The 22436-nt window shown below is 38.3% G+C and overlaps 1 protein-coding gene across 1 annotated transcript in view; it reads left to right on the top strand.

The window, feature by feature from the left end:
- The window catches only part of FAT4 (FAT atypical cadherin 4), a 239862-nt gene that overhangs the window by 196874 nt on the left and 20552 nt on the right, over positions 1-22436 (top strand). The window contains exons 7-11 of the mRNA XM_040418427.1: positions 2284-2464; positions 3398-3645; positions 6143-10492; positions 13239-13343; positions 20694-21001. Of these exons, the coding sequence (XP_040274361.1) occupies positions 2284-2464; positions 3398-3645; positions 6143-10492; positions 13239-13343; positions 20694-21001 (5192 nt within the window). The remainder of the gene's footprint in view (positions 1-2283; positions 2465-3397; positions 3646-6142; positions 10493-13238; positions 13344-20693; positions 21002-22436) is intronic.

Below are 22436 nucleotides of genomic sequence, written 5' to 3' on the forward strand. Positions count from 1 at the left end.
GATCTATTGGGGTCAAAAAGCCAAATAACAACTCAGAAAATATAACTATAATCTATCAAGTCTAGTGTACATACTGCAGCCGAGAGGCAATAGTTCCTGCCCTAGCATTTCATTTGTCAATCTTTGATCTAGTTTGCACTGGAGTGAGCTGTGCCTAATTTATTAAGAGGCCTGGGTCAAATCTACACCAGCTATTAGCTGTAAATTTGTTGCAGGAGTTCATGCTCCTCTTAATAAGCCCACCCACACCCTCTTTTTGGAGAAGTGATGAGCATGGTGTAAAACTCTAATAAAGCCTGAGATATGTTTGCACATTTTTGGGACAAATAGGGAGTTTTTAATTGCACTTTTCTGGCACTATGGAGGTTGAGAAATCCCATCCTCCATAGTGTGGCAACATTATAGAGCGCCATGTAACATATGGAAATGGCAAGTTGTGGCTCTCCACTGTCACTCTATGATGACACATTTTCCTAACTAGGCCTATGGCTGTCCAAATATGACCACACCTTTAACTATGAAGCCCATATGACCGTGCCATATACGATAAATATGAACAAGTAGTAAACAGTAATGCAAGCAACATTCCATAGTAAGCTTTCTGAAATGTGCGACTGTATGAAAGGGAAACTGTCCAGGAGAGATTTCTTTTTAAGACATGGTGATAGAAATTTTAATTAACAGTGGAAAAAACTAAACTTTATTACCTGAGTAAAGTGTCAGCTTGAACATTCCACTCCTTGTACTATAATTGTTGAAATCAGGAAGTAATAGCAAGTTTCTTTTTCCTCCTAAACTTTATTACTGTTGACAAACGCTAGTTACCGATGGTTGTTTTATATGTGGAACACTCAGCAAATCTTTTAGAACTCAAGAACACTTCTTGTCATTTCCAGTAGAGCATGGTGTGAAATGAGTCAGACTAATAGGTCATATGTTACTGGGAATGTGCTAATTGGACACTTATATGCTATAGTAATCTTAAAAACGTATGCTGTTTTTCTACTGGAAAATACATTGGAATATGTATTACATTGATTTAATGTTGGCCTTTAGAATAACAGCCTTAAAAGGGGTTTTCTCGCTTCAGACATTGGTGGCATATTGCTAGGATATGCCACCAATGTCAGATAGATGCAGGTTCCACCTCTGGGACCCACTCCAATCTCCAGAACAGGACCCCTGAAGTGAACGGAGGGCAGCTTTGAATGCACGTCCACCATCCATTAATTTCTGTGGGAGTTCTGAAAGTAGCCGAGTGGTAGTCCTGTAGAGGTCTGTCCCATAGAGGTGAATGTCTACGCTTGTGCGGTGCTCTCTCTATTAATTTCTATGAGAGTTTTCAAAATAGCTGAGCAAGCTCTCTCAGTTATTTTAGAAACTCCAATTGAAATTAATGGAGAACATGCTGCGCATGCGCAGTGCACTCTCCTTCGCTTTCACTGGAGATTGGTAGGCCTACCACTGCTCCATTCACCTTTATGGGATAGACCTCGATGGGAAATGAATAGAGGCTGGGCGTGCATGCATGGCATGTCTCGATCTGGACATAGGAGTAGGTATCAAAGGTGGGACCTGCACCTATCTGACATTGGTGGTATATGCTGGAGATATTCCACCAGTTTCTGCGATGATAAAAAAAAAAATTATAAAAAATAATTGCACTCAGACCGTCAGACGTATATATTTCCAGTTATCTCTGAATTTAAAGGCAATTTTTTACCAGATGTGCCCCTTTTAAGAAGCACCATCTATTAGATGGTCGCACTAAAATAGTCTCTTGTTGAAATACACTGTAAAGGGGTTATTCCAGAATTAAAAGGCGTGGGACAGGAACAGGTACAACCTGACAGCAGTGATCCACATGCACAGAAAAACTGGAGTAGCATTTTTAGACAAAAGTGTAAGGTTTAAAGATATACCTGAAACATAAATCAAACGTCTGATCAATATGTTAAAGGACATTTCAAGAAAAAATTATTTACTTTTTAAATTATGTTATGTTATGTTAATCATTCCGTTTTTTTCGCCCTGAATCTCACTTATGGAAGACAATGAGCAGATAAATTGGACTTGAAGGACACCAGGACTATAGGGATCCAAATATAATAGTAATAAAAATGATGATAATAATATATGAACCAAATTTTTTTTTATATAAGTTAATAATAGTAAAAATAATTAATTAATCACACTTTATAATCTATTTCCAAAGACTTTTCAATGTCCTCCATATTCTGTTTTATTAACATTACTTTTTTATGTTTTTCAATGTCCTTACAGGATCTCCCCCCCTCACTGGAACAGGCACAATTAACATCAACATAGATGATGTCAACGACAACAAACCTGCATTTGCCTTAAGTCAGCATTTTATAAGTATCCCAGAAGATGCACCCACTGGCACAGATATCCTTCTGGTCAGTTGTTCTGATCCTGATTCGGGTCTGAACGGTGTTGTTCGGTAAGCCATGTCACATGATTACATTTCCTCTAACATCATTTGTTACAAGTTGTACTTCTCAACCCCCTACTGAAAACCACCTCGTGTTGTCAGCACCACTAGGCTTCATGTGACAAATCATAATTTAACTGGGTTGCCGCTGATATATTTTTCAAAGCACATAACGAGGAAGTTAAGTTATATTGACAAGCCAAAGGCTACCTACTGAGTGCTCAAGGAAGTCTAAACAATCTTAGCACTTATTCATTGAGTCTTCTGTGCTTTGAGGAATTACTATGTAGTGAATCATCTTCAAAGTTGCAGCATACCTGACATAAGTAACATAAGTAATGTAAATGTATGAATAGGAACACAAATACATAAATGTAGATAAAATAAATATTATATATATATATCATATTTATTATATCTATATTTATGTATATTATGTATTTGCTCCTCATTGTTTGAACTGCTGTTGAAATTTAGTATTTTTTTCTGTATGTTCCGTGGTCCTGTTCCCACAAAAGAATATGAATTAAAATGATAGCTCTTTTGATCATAACTTCATTTGTTTGGAACTTACATTACTATTTAATTTTTCATAAGGAGGTTATTTATGTTGGATGCAGATCATTAAGGGAGAGGATTTAGCGGTGAGAGTTGTAATATTAAAGTCATTTAAAACGATCTCAGAGGTTTATCTGAAGCAGACACGTCGTTAATAGAACATTAAATCTTCAGCTTGGTTTAGTATTCATTAGCAAAATAGCTACATTTTAATGAGTTTCTTCTGATTTACTCATCTTGTTCTTGTATCTAGGGGATACTGCTCTGCAGCAAGTAATAGAGTTTATCATCTTCTGACTTAAAGCAACATTTATTGAGTTTAATAAAAACTAATAAGTAAATATGACTTGAAAATGACTTTCCTCTTTTTTTTTTTATATACAGCTACAGTCTGGTTGGTGGGAATTCTCAGTTTACAATTAATCCTTCTACTGGTCAGATCATCAGCAGCTCATTGTTAGATAGAGAGGTGAAGGACAATTATACACTTCTCATTGTGGCTACTGATGGTGGTTCCCCAAGCTTATCCAGTTCAACTAGTGTAACTGTGAATATCCTGGATGTGAATGATAATCCGCCAAGATTTTTACATCATCCATATGTAACTCACATACCATCACCTACAGCTTCTGGTAAGCACTCTCCACTATTGGTTGTGCCCATGTTAATAAATTGCCTTCCATATTTGATCTATCTATCTATCTATCTATCTATCTATCTATCTATCTATCTATCATATATTTACAATTCAAATGTAACTCCAGTCCAGAAAATAAAACAAATCTGCCACTCATCATGTGTCCTTCCTTACCTTTGCACTTGGCTCAAGGTGGCCCCAGATGTGTAGCCTCACCAGCTTTCTAAATAAATGTGATTTTGTGGTACTCAATCACAAGAGGTCTATCCTATATGTCTCTATGTGTAACCTCCCAGTGCTTTTGTTGTGTATTGCAGCCTGTCAAGAGTTTTGCAGGCATGTCATGGTATTGAATATTTGTCTCATGCGAAACTGTGAGTTCTTAACCAAATTTAGCAAAAAATTAAGGGTAACTTAAGGAACTAAGAAAATAAAATTACTAAAAATACTAAAATATTAATTTATTATAAATAAATTCCCAAATAACTTTATGGCTCATTTTGTCTAGGGAGCAATCATCAGAGGCAATAAAATGGCTGTCGTCCTGTTAGTACACACAAAACCTATCCTAATCACACAAGCGGACAAGTTACTTCACAACACTGAGCTAAAGAGCTGCCTCATCCTCCTCTCTGCTTGTCAGTGATTATGATCCTGAATACAGTTGATATTGTCTTCAGCTAAATCTCTGTAGGAATGGAGTTAATGAGGAGACATGAAGTACAGATAGGAGGGCTGAGATGTGGCTAATGAGCAGCAGCACTTGTATGTAGCCTCCATTACCACAGCCCCACATTACCACAGTCTGTCCAGTCCGTCCTCTCTGTACTTCATGTCTCCTCATCAACTCCATTCCCTAGAGATTCAGCTAAAGATTTTATCAACTATATTCAGGATAATACCTTACAAGAAGACCAGAGAGAAGGATGGGGCAGCTCTTTAGCTCAGTGTTCTGTAGTAACTTGTGCTGCTGTGTGATTAGGACAGGTTTTGTTCGTACTGATAGGATGGCGGCTATTTTGTTTCTCCTAATGATTTCTCCTTAGACAAAACGAGCCATTATAACTAATGAAAGGTTTGGGAATATATTTATAATAAAGTAATATTTCCGTATTTTCTTTTTCCTTATTCCCACAGAACCCCTTAGACCGTTTTCACATACTGTTTTGTCAGGCCTTATTGACATGTCAGTGAATCACAGACGTTTGGTGTCCATGTTCTTCACAGACAGCACACAACAACACCATTAATTTTAATGTGTGTATTCACACATCCCTGAATTTCCACGGTCCGTGGGTACCTGGTTACTTAAAAAAAGAATGCCCTTTTTTTTCACGGATCCCTTATGCCCATTATAGTCTATGGGACGTTGAAAAGAAATGGACACAACATGGATGGCATCCATGTTTCATCCATGTTTCATAGATCATTGCAAGCAAATGCTCTTGAAATTAATTTTCAGCTATGCATTGTCAGTGGAATACAGATGACACACGCAGGGCAAAACATGGCCACATGGAACAAACACAGATCCTTCAAAGACATATTCATGGATGAACCACTGACCATCTTGTCTCTTTGTCTAGCATCCATTACTTCTTTTTGAATCACACTCACTAATGGAAATCGCTGATCAAACTCTGGCCAACACTGACTGTGTAAAAGCGGCCTTACTTGTTGTTTTAGCGATTCCTGTATATTACATTGAAGGAGTATGAAAATCATGGATACATCTACTGATTAAAGTGGTTGTGTGCCGCTAGTTTATTGATTACCTATCCTCGGGATAGGTCACCAATGTCAGATCAGCGGGGGTTCCCGGATCCGCCACTGATCAGCTGTTTTAAGAGACTGCACGCTCGGGTGACCACTGTGGCCTCTTCACTGTTAAACTGCATTCTATCTAGATTGTAGCGGCGGCGGTGCAGTGTAACTTCAACTGCTTATCCCGTTGAAGTGATCAGGACAGGCAGTTATAGTTACACTGTGATCTAGTGGATGTGCAGTTAAACAATAAAAAGGATTTAGCCCTCGCGTAAGCACCGTGACCCCCACTGATCTGATGTTGATAACCTATCCTGAGGATAGGTCTTCAATATATGTACTATCACTGCACAACCACTTCAACAGAAGATTGGGTCTACACAGTCACCTTGAAGAGTTAATGTCTTGAAAAATATTCAACAGTGATCACATCCATGTCACAGGCTGGCGCCGGGACAGTTATTATACGTTATTAAAATTAAAGGCAGAACCATAGAGCTCAGCTGGCTGAACTCCTGTGACTATGACATTGGGGAGAAGAGCATTACTTATTTGTGGAGGTTTCATGAGTTACACCCCATTGATCAATTATTGATGGCCTGTTCTAAGCATAGCCTACCAGAAATCTGCTTTAAATACAGATTTTTAACAGCAAGTCTATATATTGTTTATGTTACTATGTCTTAATTATTGTTTGCACTCTGAATATTTGTATTTTTTTCTCTTAGATTCTTTTGTGTTTGCTGTGACTGTGACTGATGAAGATATTGGCACAAATTCAGAGCTTCACTTTTCCTTAAAAGGCCGACATGCAGACAAGTTTCACATTGATCCACTACGTGGTGCTATAAGGACTGCTGGACCAATAGAGGGATCTTCGGAGATAACATTTTCTGTCCAAGTAAAGGATGGTGGTGTTAATTATAAATCAGATTCAACCACTGTGACTGTCAGGTTTGCTAACAAAGCAGACTTCCCCCAGATCAGAGCCGATCAGACAACATTTGTATTTTCAGAGAATCAAGTAGTAGGAACTTTAGTGACAACAGTCTTTGGCTCGTCTACAAGAGGTGGAAGTTTATCTTTTTACATTGCCAGTGGTAACTTTGGCAACACTTTTCATATTGATGAATTAAATGGACAGCTTTACATTAAGAACCCATTAGATTTTGAAACCATTTCAAAGTATGTCCTATGGATTGAAGCTAGAGATATGGGATTCCCACCATTCTCCTCTTATCAGAAGATAGAAGTTAATATCTTAGATGTTAATGACAATGTGCCACAATTTAGACAAGATCCATTTGTTGCAGAAATAATGGAGAACCTGTCACCTCGCAGGATACTCACAGTTTATGCGAAAGACAAGGATAGTGGATCCAATGGTCAACTGGATTATGCAATTGTTGATGGGAATAAAGATAATTTATTCAGTATAAACAGGGTTAGTGGTGAAATAAGAAGTACAAGAGTACTGGATCGAGAAAAGGTTTCTCAGCATATTTTATCCATCAAAGCTTCTGATAAAGGAACACCTGCCCAGAGCTCAATAGTCAAAGTAGTTATCAATGTTTTAGATGATAATGACAATGCACCAAGATTTTCTCAGATATTCAGTGCATCGGTTCCAGAGAATGCGGCTTTGGGCTATGTAGTTACTCAAGTCACAACGTCAGATGAGGATTCTGGGGCAAATGCAATTAGTAGGTACACAATTGCAGATAGTAGTCTTCCTTTCCACATAAACCTCAATTCAGGTGTGATAACTGTAAGCAGACCAATCAACAGAGAAGATACCGATCGCTACATTGTTCGAGTCTCTGCTCATGATTCTGGGTGGACTGTAAGCACCGATGTTACCATATTTGTGACTGATGTGAATGATAATGCTCCACGATTTAGTAAGCCGTCCTACTATTTAAACTTTCCAGAGACAGCAGAGCCTGGAGTTAAGATTACTCAGGTTTTAGCATCTGATCCTGATGAAGGACTGAATGGCCAAGTGTATTACTTCATCAAATCTCAATCTGAATTTTTTAGAATCAATTCTACAACGGGAGAGATATTTAATAAGCAACATTTAAAGTATCAGAACCCTAGTACATCAGGAAACATTAATATCAATAGACACAGTTTTATTGTCAGTGCCTCTGACAGAGGTAGTCCTCCTCTCATGAGCGAAACCACATTATCAATTAACGTTGTTGACAGCAATGACAACCCCCCTAAGTTTTTACAAAGCAAATATTTTACTCCTGTAGCCAAAAATGCAAAAATTGGCACAAAACTAATTAAAGTTACAGCTGTTGATGAAAAAGACTTTGGATTGAATTCTCAAGTGGAATATTCTATGTCAGCTGAGATCTCTGGTGGAAAGTTTCATATCAACAAAGACTCGGGATGGATTAGTGTGGTCTCTTCTTTAATGATGGATTTACATAAAAATTATATGATTAAAGTTATAGCAAAAGACAAAGGTAATCCTCCACTATCATCACAGGTAATGGTTAACATTACCGTAACTGAGGAAAACTACCATACACCAGAATTCTCTCAAAGCCATATAAGCATAACTGTCTTGGAAAGTTTTACAGTGGGAGCAGTGATCAGGACTGTATCAGCAAGGGACAGGGATACTTCTATGAATGGAGTGATCACATATAACATAACGGCAGGAAATGAAGCTGGTCTCTTTGCTATAAACACTTCCACAGGTGCATTATCTTTGTCCAAAAACCTTGACTATGAAGCGTGCCAAAAACATGACTTAACCATCAGTGCTGTCGATGGAGGATGGGTTGCTAAAACAGGTTACTGTGTTGTAACAGTACAAGTTAAAGATGTTAATGACAATCCTCCTGTTTTCCAGTCAGAATACTATATGCCCAGTGTCATGGAAAATGCACCGAGTGGCACAACGGTTATACGTCTGAATGCAACTGACGCAGATTCTTCACCGCATGCAGTAACAGCTTATTCCATACAGTCATCAGACAGTGACCTTTTTGTAATTGACCCAAACACTGGTGTGATCACTACCCAAGGTTTTCTGGATTATGAAACAAAGCAGTCTTACCACCTCACTGTGAAAGCATTCAATGTTCCCGATGAAGAACGCTGCAATTTTGTAAGTGTTACAGTCCAGCTTCAGGGAACAAATGAATATGTACCTCGATTTGTATCAAAAATGTATTATTTTGAAGTTTCTGAGGCTGCTCCGAAAGGCACTGTAGTCGGGGAAGTTTTTGCAAGTGACCGAGATTTAGGGGTTGATGGGGAAGTCCACTATTTAATTTTTGGTAGCAGCAGGAAAAAGGGCTTCCAGATTGAGAGAAAGACGGGGAAACTATATGTTTCTGGTCTTTTAGATAGAGAAAAGGAAGAAAGAATCTCACTAAAAGTCTTGGCAAAAAATATTGGCAGTATTCGTGGTGCTGATATAGATGAAGTTAATGTTAACGTCACTGTACTTGATGCTAATGATCCTCCTGTTTTCAGCTTAAAATTTTATAATGTTCAAATCAGTGAAGGTGTACCCCCTGGTACACATGTTACATTTGTTAGTGCCTTTGACTCTGACTCAGTTCCTAGCTGGAGCCGATTTTCCTATTTTATTGGTTCTGGAAATGATAAAGGGGCCTTTTCAATTAATCCACAAACAGGCCAGGTTACTGTCAATACTGAATTAGATAGAGAAACCACACCAATCTATAACCTTACTGTGTTAGCTATTGACTCAGGAACACCCTCTGCAACAGGAAGTGCTACCCTAATTGTATCCCTAGAAGATCTTAACGACAATGGGCCTGCTCTATCTACAACAGAAGGCGAGGTCAAGGAAAATCACAGAGCAGGAACTCATGTGATAACACTGCAATCCACAGACCTGGATCTTCCTCCAAATCAAGGTCCATTTCATTATTATCTCCTTAGCACTGGACCTGCTACCAGCTATTTTAGCCTTAGTCCGGGTGGAGTTCTTACTACAACCAGAGAAATTGATAGGGAACAGATCAGTGAATTTTTATTATCTGTTGTGACAAGAGATTCTGGTTTTCCACAAATGTCTTCCACGGGAACTGTACATGTTAAAGTTATTGACCAAAATGACAACCCATCTGAATCAAGGACAGTTCAAATTTTTGTTCATTATTATGGAAATGTCTTTTCTGGTGGCACTTTGGGCAGTGTGAAACCTCAAGATCCTGATGTTTTGGATAGCTTCCACTGTACTTTAACATCAGGAGTTACAAGTCTTTTCAGTATTCCAGCAGACAGTTGTGACCTCCATTCTCAGTCAAGGTCTACTGATGGGACATTTGATCTTATGGTTCATAGTAATGATGGTGTACACAGTGCAGTCACAAATAACGTCAGAGTTTTCTTTACAGGATTCAGTAACGCTACAATTGATAACAGTATTCTTCTCAGGCTAAATATACCAACTGTTAAAGATTATTTAACCAACAATTACCTGCATTTCTTGCGTATAGCCAATTCACAATTGACTGGGCTTGGAACTGCAGTACAAGTGTGCGGGGTGTTTGAAAAGAATAACAGGACTTATGTCATGACTGCTGTGAAAAGAAACAATAATCAGTACGTTAACCCAAGTGGAGTAGGCACTTTCTTTGAGAGCATCAAAGAAATATTATTCCGTCAAAGTGGAGTATGGATAGAATCAGTAGACCATGACTCTTGTGCACATAATCCTTGTCATAATGGAGGAAGTTGTATGAGAAGACTTGCTGTAAGTTCAGGGATTACAGTTTTGGAGAGTGTTCCTGTAATAATAGTAGCAAATGAACCGCTTCAAACATTCATTTGCAAGTGTTTGCCAGGATATGAAGGAAATTTATGTGAAACTGATATTGACGAATGTTTGCCACTTCCATGTCATAATGGTGGAACCTGCCTCAACCTAGTTGGAGGATTTTCCTGCAGTTGCCCAGATGGTTTCACAGGAATTGCTTGTGAGAGAGATATCAATGAGTGCCTTTCCAGTCCTTGCAAAAATGGCGGCTTATGCCAGAATTTTCCAGGAGGCTTTAACTGTGTTTGCAAAGCTGGTGCCACAGGTAAGAGACTGTCTAAGTTATTTTTTATTTGTTTAATGTTTGTGTATCATTCTGCAGGTACACCCATTAGCATAGCTGTTTGAAGGCATAAAAACAGCTTTGCTAATGGGTTGCATCATTTTTTGACCCATTGCAAGAATGCCTAATCTTGTCCTCAAAATGGAAAAGAATAGGACATGTTCTGTCTTCTGGGACTCCAGAAAGGGCATACAGATGTGGATCAGATCAGATGTCGTGTGAATGAGGCCTTATGATGATGGTCCAGATCCTGCTGCAAAGTGAAAATGGATAGAATAGTCTGTAACACATTTCTTATCAGAATGTTCTCTGAAGATTATGTTACTTATCTTGCAAGGGCCAGTAGTGGCCTGTTTAGTTGTATAATGGTGTTAGATAATACGATAAAATGGGCAATAGATGAATTGATTCTAAAATATTATGTAGTAAAAAAAATTGCACTGTGAAGAGCAGGAATGAATTGTACAAATGTGAAAGAAGATGATATGTTCTAAAAAAAAGTTATTTATCATAGATGATACTATACAATTTAGGGATGTCATGTGTGGCATTGCGAAACCATTGACAGTCATTAGATCTTGTGTCTTGCTCTTTAGATCTACAAATCCCCCATCCTATTAGACTTTAAGTCAAATGTATAGTAGGTATAAGAAACAAGAAGGCATTAACCAGATAGGCACTGTGATAAAATATGTGCTTTTTGGGAACTAGGAACATTTTGTGGCTGTAGTTAAAGAACTGAATTAGTCTAATTTACTGCCGTTAGTAGGATCTGCAAATATTATTAAAAGCTGTAGCCAAACATTAAAAGATTTAACTCAAGACTCATTTATGAAAAATCATAGACATGTAGGAAATATCATTACAGCTACCCTAAATTGTGCAAAATGATCCCAAAATGCAGCAAATTTGTGAAGTGCATGAATAGACTTTGTGATAAAACTTCTGTTGTACTGTACATACATGTTTGTTACATATTGCTAAGCTAGAATCATCCATTTTAATGGTAGTAGTTGCCAAATCTGATTGCTGAGGACGTGGACTCCCTGTTGTGATGAGCCAGTTGTCAAACCCATGAGCTGCTGAGTTAGAGTTATACCCTTGCATATAGCTAAAACCTCTTGTTTATAGTGCACACCATGCATATGGACTGTGTTTATAAAGCATGTAATTGGAAACCATCATGACTAACTGAGTCAGACAGTCCTCATCGGTTGCGAGTGAGCCAGAGGTCAGGCTGTCCTGGTATACTAATGTACCAGAAACAGTAATGAAATTATTAATGTATTACTACTATCTGCAAGAGTGTGTCAATGTAGATTGAATATTCTTTAAGCAGAATATGAATTTTTACAATATTTCACCATTTTGGATTATTTTTAAAGTCTCAGTGGATACAAATATTTGACAAATCAGAACCATATTGCTTCATAGAGTCCCTGTCCAGTTCATGACTCAATTTGATGTCCTGTGCATCTCTTATCATATGGAATTGCTATCAATTTATACATTGGAGGTTAGAATGAAAATCTAAAAAAACATAAAAATGGTTACCAGAGTAGAAATACATGTAGTGATCAAATTGCCATCATTATTGGTTGCATATTTAATGTGATATATATATTTATATACAGAAATATGCACCTGGATATTTCATAACTCTAGATACAGCTATGTGCATGGAATGACACGATATGATCCTAGACTGTTAAATTAATACACATAACATGTTAAATGGGTTCTCCGGGCCGTTTACAAAACCCGCCTTTTCCTCTGCCATGTGGAAGAAGGATAGTTTGGTTAATACTTACCCGTTCATCATATTGCTGATGCCGGCTCAATGGATGAGTAAGTATTAACCCGTCCATTGTCCCAACCAGACGTGTTCCCGAGTCTTCCTGTTCAGCTGCATTTACTATTATGCAGCTGCACAGGAAGACAAGGGAACACATCCAGTTGGAACCCAAACGGAAGACCCGCAGCAGAGGGGGCAGCATCGGCTGATGATGGACAGGTAAATATTTACCAAACTATATTTCTTCCACAGGGCAGAAGAAACAATGGATTTTGTAAATAACTGTAGCTATTTTATAATTAATTACAGTCCGTAGACAGACTAAAGTCACAAGTGTTCATACGTACTTGAGTAAGCATGTCCAGTAAATCAGTCAACAACTGAGCAAATACTCATTTGTCACTTATCAAATTTTACTTGGGCATAAAAAAGATTGCTTGTCAGCAGCACATCTCCACGTGTAAACAGTCCAGCTGACACTACCACTGGAGCCATCACCGATCACAAGAACCAGAACCCCTAGCCCTTTTTGGGCTCCCTGAAGTGAATGTACTGCTGCCCCTGCTGCTCCATTCATCTCTATAGGATTTCCAGAAATAACTAAGTCCTGTACTCAGCTATTTCTGGAATTCCCAGAGAGTTGAGTGGAGTCGCAATGCACAAGCTCTACCAGTCGTGCTGTTCCTTTTGGGGGGGGTCCCATGGAGTACTGGGTTCCTATTCCCATGATTAGTGGGGGCCCCATGGTTAGAACCTCCACTGATCTAATTGTTATCCCCTAATCTGTGTATAGGCGATAATTTGCCACAACTGGAATATCCCTTTAAGAGCTGTTTAGGTTGAATTGTAGTGAATTGGGAAATGCTATACAGTGTTCCTGACTTTTATCTGACTGATAAAAATAAATATCAACAGATTTTTTTTCTCCTTTAGGTAAACTGTGTGAATCTGCCATTAATTATTGTGAATGCAACCCATGTTTTAATGGGGGATCTTGCCAAAGTGGAGTGGATGGATACTACTGCCAATGTCCTTTTGGTGAGTGTTCCTACCTTTCCTTAGCTGTTTGCATTTCACGTGTTTAGAATCCGCCTTTATTAATCCATATTCACCCCATATTTGATATGTAGATATTTCAAAATACTGCAACAGGGCCAGATGAACAGACAAGTTGTGCTCTGAAAAGGAGTAGAGAACTGGGGTCTGTGATAAGAGTCAGTGATAAGAAGTCAGCATTCTCAATCTTACATAAACTGCCACCCTAAATTTATTTTCAGTAGATTATAAAATCATTCATTGACCCATGTTTTGTTGGGGATGTGGGGGAAGTACTGGTATTTTTATACATATCTGGTGAGCAATTTAGAGTTAAAACAGATTTCTGCTTAAAGGGGATGTCTCACTTCAGCAAATGGCATTTATCATATCGAAAAAATTAATGCAAGGCGCTTACTAATGTATTGTGATTGTCCATGTTGCCTCCTTTGCTGGCATCATTCATTTTTCCTTTGCATTATACACTGCTCGTTTCCATGCTTACGACCCTGCAATCCATCAGTGGTGGTCGTGCTTGCACACTATAGGAAAAATCCTCGGCCTCTCTGGTGGTTGGGACCTTGGGAGCGCACATAGGCTGGTGCTTTTTCCTGTAGTGTTCAAGCACAGTCACAGCTGCTGGATTGCAGGGTGGTTGTAACCATGGAAACGAGCAGTGTATAATATGATGGAAACATTTATTTAAGCCAGCAAAGGAAGCAATATGGGTAATAACAATATATTGGTACGTGATTTGCATTAACTTTCTCTTCATGATAAATTCTATTTGATGAAGTGAGACAACCCCTTTAAGGCTCCTTTACACAGGCCAACTTTGCAGCAAGTTATTGGGAATGAACCATTTGTTTCTGATGATTGCCTGCTCATGAGAAGAGGGGAAAGCTGCATTTACATGCAGCAATCATCTCCTCTGTTTCCTAATAGGGAATCATTACTTCTGGGAAGCAGATCTCTCTTTAGACAGCATGATCTGCTGCCCAGTAATGATGATTTAGGTGATCACAACAGTGATACGTTCACCCGATGAACAAGTGTTTGCTCGTTAATAAGGTGATCAGTGGGCAATTATCAGGAACAAGTGTTCCTAGGAATGCCCCTTCCTAATAATTGTCCTGATAATTGACCCGTGTAAAGGGGTCTTAATGGGTGAACCATATAAACAACTCTTAAATGGTATTTTTAGCAATTTTTGCAATCTCTCTGCCTTCCTTAGAAAACCAGTCATGTTGCTTTTTACTGTGGCTTGCAGGATTATACCCAAACATTGAAAGACCCACTTTATGCCAGCATGCCATGAATGGATTATGGCGACGAGCAAATTGAAGACACTGGAGAAATATAGGACTCCCTATATAAATAAGCTAGTACATGTTACAGCACAATGGTTATACTGGCAAGTAGAACAGTGAAAACCTCTCTGGTATTAATAGTACAGTGCATGGGTCTCCAGAACACCCAGTGCCCTATGGTTAATAAAAAAGAAGAGGGATAATTAATATCATTTGGTAACTGAGAAAGTACAGTATACGTTTGTCTCGTGTTTGTTATGGCAGTGGCTGTGGAATCACTGTGTCAACCAACAGATTTAGCTTTAGGCTACTCCTGAGGACATTATCCTGTCAGTCCCCTGGTTTTCACCCTTTCACCCATGTACAGGGATCTGAACTTTGCTACAGGGGAACCACCAGACTACTACCTCCTGAAGTAGTCTCTGTGTGATTGACAGCTGACCCACGGGGTCAAGAGACGCCAGTGCAGAGCACCAAGGGATCAGGCTAAACCGCAATCAGGGACAGGCCTTGGTCAGGGCAGGCAGAATATGAGCAATCTGATAGTCTGATGTCAGGGCAGGTAGTAGATGGTCAACATAGAGATCAGGCACAGGTCAGGCAGCAAAAGGTCCGAATGCAGTAAAAGAGTAAACAGGCAGATAGTCGGTACACGGGCAGACAAATCACATTTATAATTGGACCAATGAGTAAAACAAAACTTATATTTAATAAAGCTCTTCTGTTATTTTATTCATATTGAAGAGGTATAGACAACTCTGTCTCAGATTATGGGTCCTCTGAGACAAACTGTGTGGAAAGGTTTGTTATATCTTACAAAATGTGAGCTCTTGTAATAGGCTTTGATCATTGAAAGCAGGGAAACAATTACAGGGAAGCTATTTTAACCAATGGGAACTCATCTCATCTACTGTTTTCAGCTGACCTATTGTGGTCCTAGGGAGAGTTGCAGTGGATATTGCTATTAGCTTTATAAAATTTGTAGTACCATTGTTTTTTCACATTGTCCTAATATGGTATATAGTAAGGGCATAACACACATTTTCCAATATGAAATTACACATACATTCCAAGTAAATACCTGACAAATCATGTCTGTGATGATATAGAATAGGTATACATGGTAGTAATTAATTTAATTGTAGACCTGGATAGCTTTTGAACTACAATCTTCCCATCTTTGCTGTACAAGTAAAAATTGAACTCAACCATTCAAAGCTTTGTCCACAGTTCAGAAGTAAAATAAATGATGAAGTCTGGGAGTTTCAGTATCACCTTTATCACTGCTCATCCTTAATTTTAAATAATAGGAACTTGGAACCAGAATATTAACAATGTGCCAATAGGATTGACCGTTGGACAGAAATCAGCTGAGAATGTTAAAGAAAGTTGTCTTTAAACAATTAGAGCAATGTCTTCATACATCTTGGAAGACACACTTGTTTCCACTCTCTTTGAAAGCCAGAGATATATTTTCTCATAAAGTAGTTACCTCATAAGTGTTGGTGTGTTCCTTCCAGGTTTTCCATGAAAATGCAATCAAATTTATTAGCTTGGTGATCACTGCAGCATGAAAATAGAAAATTCAGTCAATTAGTTATCTTGAAGATGTTATTAAGGCTTTAAAGGGTTGGCTAGGTTTGAAAACAGTTTTGGCAGCCCCTTTACTGGACCTGTGGAGGAAAGTGTACTTGGGGACATGTCACTGTTTCGGGGCCAGTCATTGGCTGCAGAGGAACACGTGACCCCAGTCTACTTCTGAAGTTGACAAGCAGAGAACAGAAATACAGTGAACCATAATATAGGAGCCGTAACCCAGTGGCGGGGAGCAGGTAAGTATACTTCCCTCCACAGGTCCAGTGAGGAAGGGGGACTGCTAAAAATTCCTTCAAAGCTGAACAAACCCTTTAAAAAAACAGGGGAATATATTCAAGACTGAAGCAACTCCTATAAAACTATCCATAAAAATGTATAAATGTAATGTTTTTTCCCTTAAAATGCAATTCAGGGTACGTCGGCCAAAAACACATTTGAACCAGAAACGTTCTATGATCTTGTTCTTAGTGAAAGGCAAAAAATATTCTGGGTGGGTCGATATGTAAAGAATTTTAAATCAATGAGGGAGCCCATAGCAACCAGTCAGATTCCACATTTCATTTTCCAAAGGAGCTCTGATAAATAGAAGTTGAAATGTGATTGGTTGCTATGGGAAACTAAGCCAGATTTCCTTTATACAAGTTTTGATAACTCTCTCTCAACAGTGAAGAAAACCTATTTATTTTATACAGTTAAAACCATTTCTGTGGCCAGCCCTTCCCTGGTTGCTTTAATTGACAGGATCAGGCAGTAGGAAAACAGTGAGGGAGGGGCTGGCCACAGAAATGAGTGGAGCTTGGGTGCAACAAGAGCAAAGATGACACCCTAAGTGCACTAAAGGCCTAATTTGCATATTAAGAAAAAGTATAACTCAGGAATGAAGCCTAAGATCAACAAAATAAAAACAGTGTTTTAATCAGGTGAACCACAGCAATGTGTCTATGTAGAGAGTTTTTATAGGTAGGTCACTGGTAACAGATTTCCTTCAAGAGACCTGTGTGTAAACAATCACTAAAAAATTACCGAATTACCCAATCCTAAGAATGTTTTGGCATGGTTACTATTCCATCCTGTCAGGTAGAAATAGACCTTCTTATACTGTAGCTTATAGCCTGCTTATGATATTTAAGCAAAAGGTTGCCTTAAACCAGCCCTGCACCAGGGATACTGCCTGGGAGGGTTTATTATGTTGAATAAAATGAGCCCTCTGTTGCTGCAAATGAATGTACCATTGTACCATAATTATTACTTTTATTTTTGTGCAGATGAGGTGATTGGAGCACCAAGGGGCTGGCTTAGCCCCTCTGAGCACCTCTTCACCTCCTCCTCTCCCCTGTTGCAACTTCTGTCTCATGGCCTGATTGACAGGGCCAGGCTTTCTCATTTTTTGGATGCCTAGCCCTGAAATCTCATGCTTCTGCTGGTGAGATTCCAGACGAGAACTACATTGGGCTATTGCCGATGGCAACCGCGCAGATCTGAGATCAGGAAAATCCTCCTGAGATCAGTAGGTGCTCAAGCTCTAAGTATCTGTTCACATCATCTGCAAAAAAATAAAGGTAACAATTATGCTGCAATGGTACATCCTTTTGCAGCAAAATAAAAATAGGGCTAATTCTAGTCACCATGATCAACCCTACCAGGCAGTATGCCTGATTTAATAGGGTTGGTGACAGATGTTCTTTAATGCATAATTCAAAATGGCAGTACATATTAGTAACAATACACTATACTGCTATATTCAACTGATTAATACCTCAAGAATTTGTCCACAAGGTGCTTGAAGTGCATTCGAATATCCTTGACAAAATCAACAAGTCCACAAGTTACATGCAGATTTTGTTGCAGAATAGCCATGGATTTCACCCTCAGTTCATGGTGGAAATTGTAGTATAGAGTAACATTCTGCTGATTTAAAATCCGCACTACAGGTCAATTTACATTGCATGTTCTCTTTTACAATGTTTGTATGAGATTTCTTAAAATCTTCATCCACTTTGATGGTACCATGAAATGCTATGGATTTGCCTGACACACTTAAATCTGTCGTGACAAATCCGCAGCTCAATCTTGTGTCGATGAACCCTTAGGTCCACAGGTTTGTTTCCCACATACTGTACACCAAATAGCTTTAAAATATTGGCCTAGGTACAATTGATGTTTTCTGTATTTGAAATTAATCACACTCAAAAGCCTTGTTCTTTTGAATCTATTTTTTTTCTTTAACCATAAATGGATCCTTCTCGGTGGCGATCCCACAATTTACATTGGTTATATATACAGTGAGTTGATCGAGCCATATTTAAAGAAGTATAGCAGCATATTTTCCCGTTAAAGATATCTCAGACCTCTACATTTCCAGATGATTCTGCTTTCAAATTTTAACTAGATTATTTGATACAGTTCACTAAAATTTATAAGAGGAGGATTTAAGGTTTAATAGTTCCATATAAAAAGGTAAGCCAACTTCCCTAACCTTGTGTGTATCATTACAACATACATTTTTGGATAATACACAAAAGAAGAGATCAGGCACAACAAATTTATACGAAAAATATAGCAGCTTCAACTTTCTGGCCTGAAATTCTTCCAATGGTTTCCATGTGAAAGTAAGGTGAAAACTCCAGGAGAAATGAAAGACGCAAGATGATTAATGAAGTGAAGGAAGCCACATTTGACTTGCATACAAGGGAATGCAAGCTGTAATATCTTCATAGTGAAGCCATCTTTCATCTCTAGTACATGACTATGGGTCAGTTATTTTGATGGTTAGTCGCTTTAGTCTATGACCCACCAACTCCGCTCAGTAAGCATTTCTGTATGTGTAACCTAGATTTCTACTATTGTTGTTCGTGTGCTTCACTAAATTATTTAAATACTGTAGCTTTTCTTTGGGAGAATATTGTGAATGTGACCCTTAGGACTTTTGCACCAAGGTAGTTCTGAAGTTCTGGACAGTTGATGGATCGCCTATTCCACCTTTACATAGATAGCACGAGCCTGCGGTGGAACACTACTCAACCCAAACCTTTTTCTTCCACTGAATGCATTTAAAGAGTAAACTTTTATTCAACTTTTATTTAAAAATGTCCTAAATGCCCTAAAATAAATTTTCTAATATACTTTATTCATTGATTTTGAATTTTTACTAAAGAAATTTCCACCTAAAGTCCTGATTTCAACTGCTCTTTAAATTCACTATTCTAGCATATCGTTGACTCGTCAGCGGTATACGGAGTACGGACTCCGACTTGTACCATGGGGCCGCAGCGAATGGTGTATGGGCAGGAGCACACGCTGCCGCTCCTGCCTGTGCCCCTGAGGTTGGCTAAATGCTGGCATAGCACATCAGTACCCTGTAACAATGTGCTATGCCAGGATTACCTAAGCGGGCTACTGCGTCTGCCCACTTCGCTAACCTAAAAGCTGACATGCAGGATTTTTAGCTTAGCAAAGCGGGCATGGTACTTTCAGATTGCATTGAATTTTGTGGTGACAGGTTCTCTATAACTTATCCTGAGATTAATATGATAATGTCACATGGATGAAGTCTTTTTATCCAATAAATGTGATCTAATTTGCATCTTTGAGAAGTGTGCTGCAAATTTCTTAATCTGTATCTGGACTACGAGTCCTTCTGTGAGCACATTTAACAACGCAAAGATGTGCAGTACCATTGCTACTTGAACATAATTCTAAAAAGACATCAGTGAGAGAATAGGAAATTTCTTTCTCGCAGCTTGGTGTCTCAGCTGGTAGCACTAGTGTCCTGTGTTTGAATCCAAGCAAGGGGAAAATCTTCAGTTCACATGTCGTCTCTGTGTTTACAACACCTAAAAAACATACTGATAGCTTTCCAGGTTCCTGATATTTGTAACCTATCCTCAAGATAGGTCATTAATATCCTCAACCCCAAAAAACTGTTGTTCTCTGCAGCCTCTGGCTCTGGAACTAGCATTTTCAATGGAACAGAAAGCGGTAGTGGCTGTGCCTCGTTACTGCAGCTCAGCTACCAGGGAAGTGAGTGAGAGCTAAGGTGCAGTAACCAAACACGGCCACTACACTTTAAACAGAGATGTGCTTCCGGTTCTATTCAAAGTGCAGGTTCCAGCGCTAGAGGTTGCATGGAACAGCTGATCAGTGGGGGAGTGGGGTGTTGGACCATCACCAGTCAGATATTAATAAGGATAGGTCTTCAATAGTAGGAGTCTGGAAAACCCCTTTCATTTGGAATTTAGATTTTGAGGTACCAATGTGAATGATGATAGTCTCTCTACAGTGTTATATTATATACTGGTGCTTTATAAATAAATATAATAATAATAACTAGGTGAAACATGACATTTTTAACAAGCACTTTCAACAATTTTGCTTAACACCATGAACAGTTTTGGATCAAATCTTTGGAAATATTCTTTAACACCATAATTTTTTTCTCATTATTTAGGTGTTTTTGGAAAACACTGTGAATTAAACAGCTATGGGTTTGAAGAACTATCCTACATGGAGTTTCCCAGTTTGGATCCCAATAATAATTATATTTACATAAAGTTTTCTACCATTAAATCTAATGCCTTGCTGCTGTATAATTATGACAATCAGACTGGTGATACAGCCGAATTTCTTGCTCTAGAGATAGTGGAGGAAAGACTGAGGTTCTCCTATAACCTTGGTGGTGGAACTTATAAACTCACTACAATGAAGAAAGTATCAGATGGACATTTCCACACAGTGATTGCACGGAGAGCTGGAATGGTAATTTATTTTATTTTCAGTATCTATTGGGAATGTGTCAGATATATCTGCCATGGCCCTTTTGATGTTATTTAGTTCATATTTGCTTTTTTTATCTGCTAATATTCACATTAACAGATAGATGGTTATAGTAGATTTGTATTGCAGAAAGATGGATGGATGATAGATAGATAGATAGATAGATAGATAGATAGATAGATAATTATTTATTCTCTGTTTCTGTCACATGTACATACGGACTAGAAGAACAGTTGTGGAGACCATCAAGATGATTAATAGCACTATTTAAGACAATTATTCAAACATGTCCTACACTCTTCACTTAGGTGATGATAATGCTGTTTGGTTAACCTTCTCCAGCAATGTTAACACTACTCCCAGTGTTGTCAGTGAGTTGGAGTCATATACATTAGAATGACTATGTTGAGGAATCCTGTATCTGTCTTAGAAAATAATGTTCTTTATCGCCACCTAAAGGCCAAGATGAGGACAACCATACAAGTAGTGTTAAAAGTTGTAATTTTGTTTACAATAGATACGTTTTAGACAACATACATAGTCAAACATAAAAAATTCAAACAGAAAATTAAAACTGATTAAATTTGATCTAAATGCACACAGAAATCTGTTCAGGACTATCTTATCTTTAGCCATAACTAGATTATCTCAGTTTTCCTTATAACTATAAAGTTTTGCTTTGTATTTCTGCAAAGTTTATGCTATGATTCATTATTCATTTTAAAATATTTGTTGTGTCTGTAACTGTTAACGAATGTATGATGTGATATATATATATATATATATATTTAACCTGATTAATTAATAACTGTATAGTTTGTTACGGTTAAAGATGAACAGGTGTCTAGAAGACATCTGGGTCTCATCAGTCCCATCTGATCAGTGCAGCAATTATCACCACTTCCTATGTAGCTGAAGAAAACTCCAAAATTGTTTCCTATCTAATTCCTAGCCAATGATTTTGTCTTCGTCCAATTAGAGTTTTTATGGTACATAGAATGCAGCAGTGGACTCCAGTATATCAAGGACGTGGTAACCTCCAGTATGGAAAGGTATAGTTAGCTCTAGTATGGCAAGGTGTAGTGACCTCTAATATGGAAAGGTATAATGATGTCTAGTATGGAAATGTATAGTGACCTCTAGTACAGCAAAGTGTAGTGAATTCTCATATGGCAAGGTGTACTGACCTCTAGTACAGCAAGGTTTAGTTATCTCTAGTAAGGCAAAGTGTATTGACCTTCTAGTATGGCATGGTGCAGTATGGAGTATGTAGAGATACGATACAGTGACCTCTATAAGGGAAAGGTATAGTGACTTCTACTATGGCAATGTATAATGACCTTCTAGTATGGCATGGTGCAGGGATCTCTAGTATTGCAAAGTGTAGTGATGTCTACTACGACAACGTGTAGTAATT

Source organism: Bufo bufo, chromosome 2, assembly GCF_905171765.1.
Source record: "Bufo bufo chromosome 2, aBufBuf1.1, whole genome shotgun sequence".
NCBI lineage: Eukaryota > Metazoa > Chordata > Amphibia > Anura > Bufonidae > Bufo > Bufo bufo.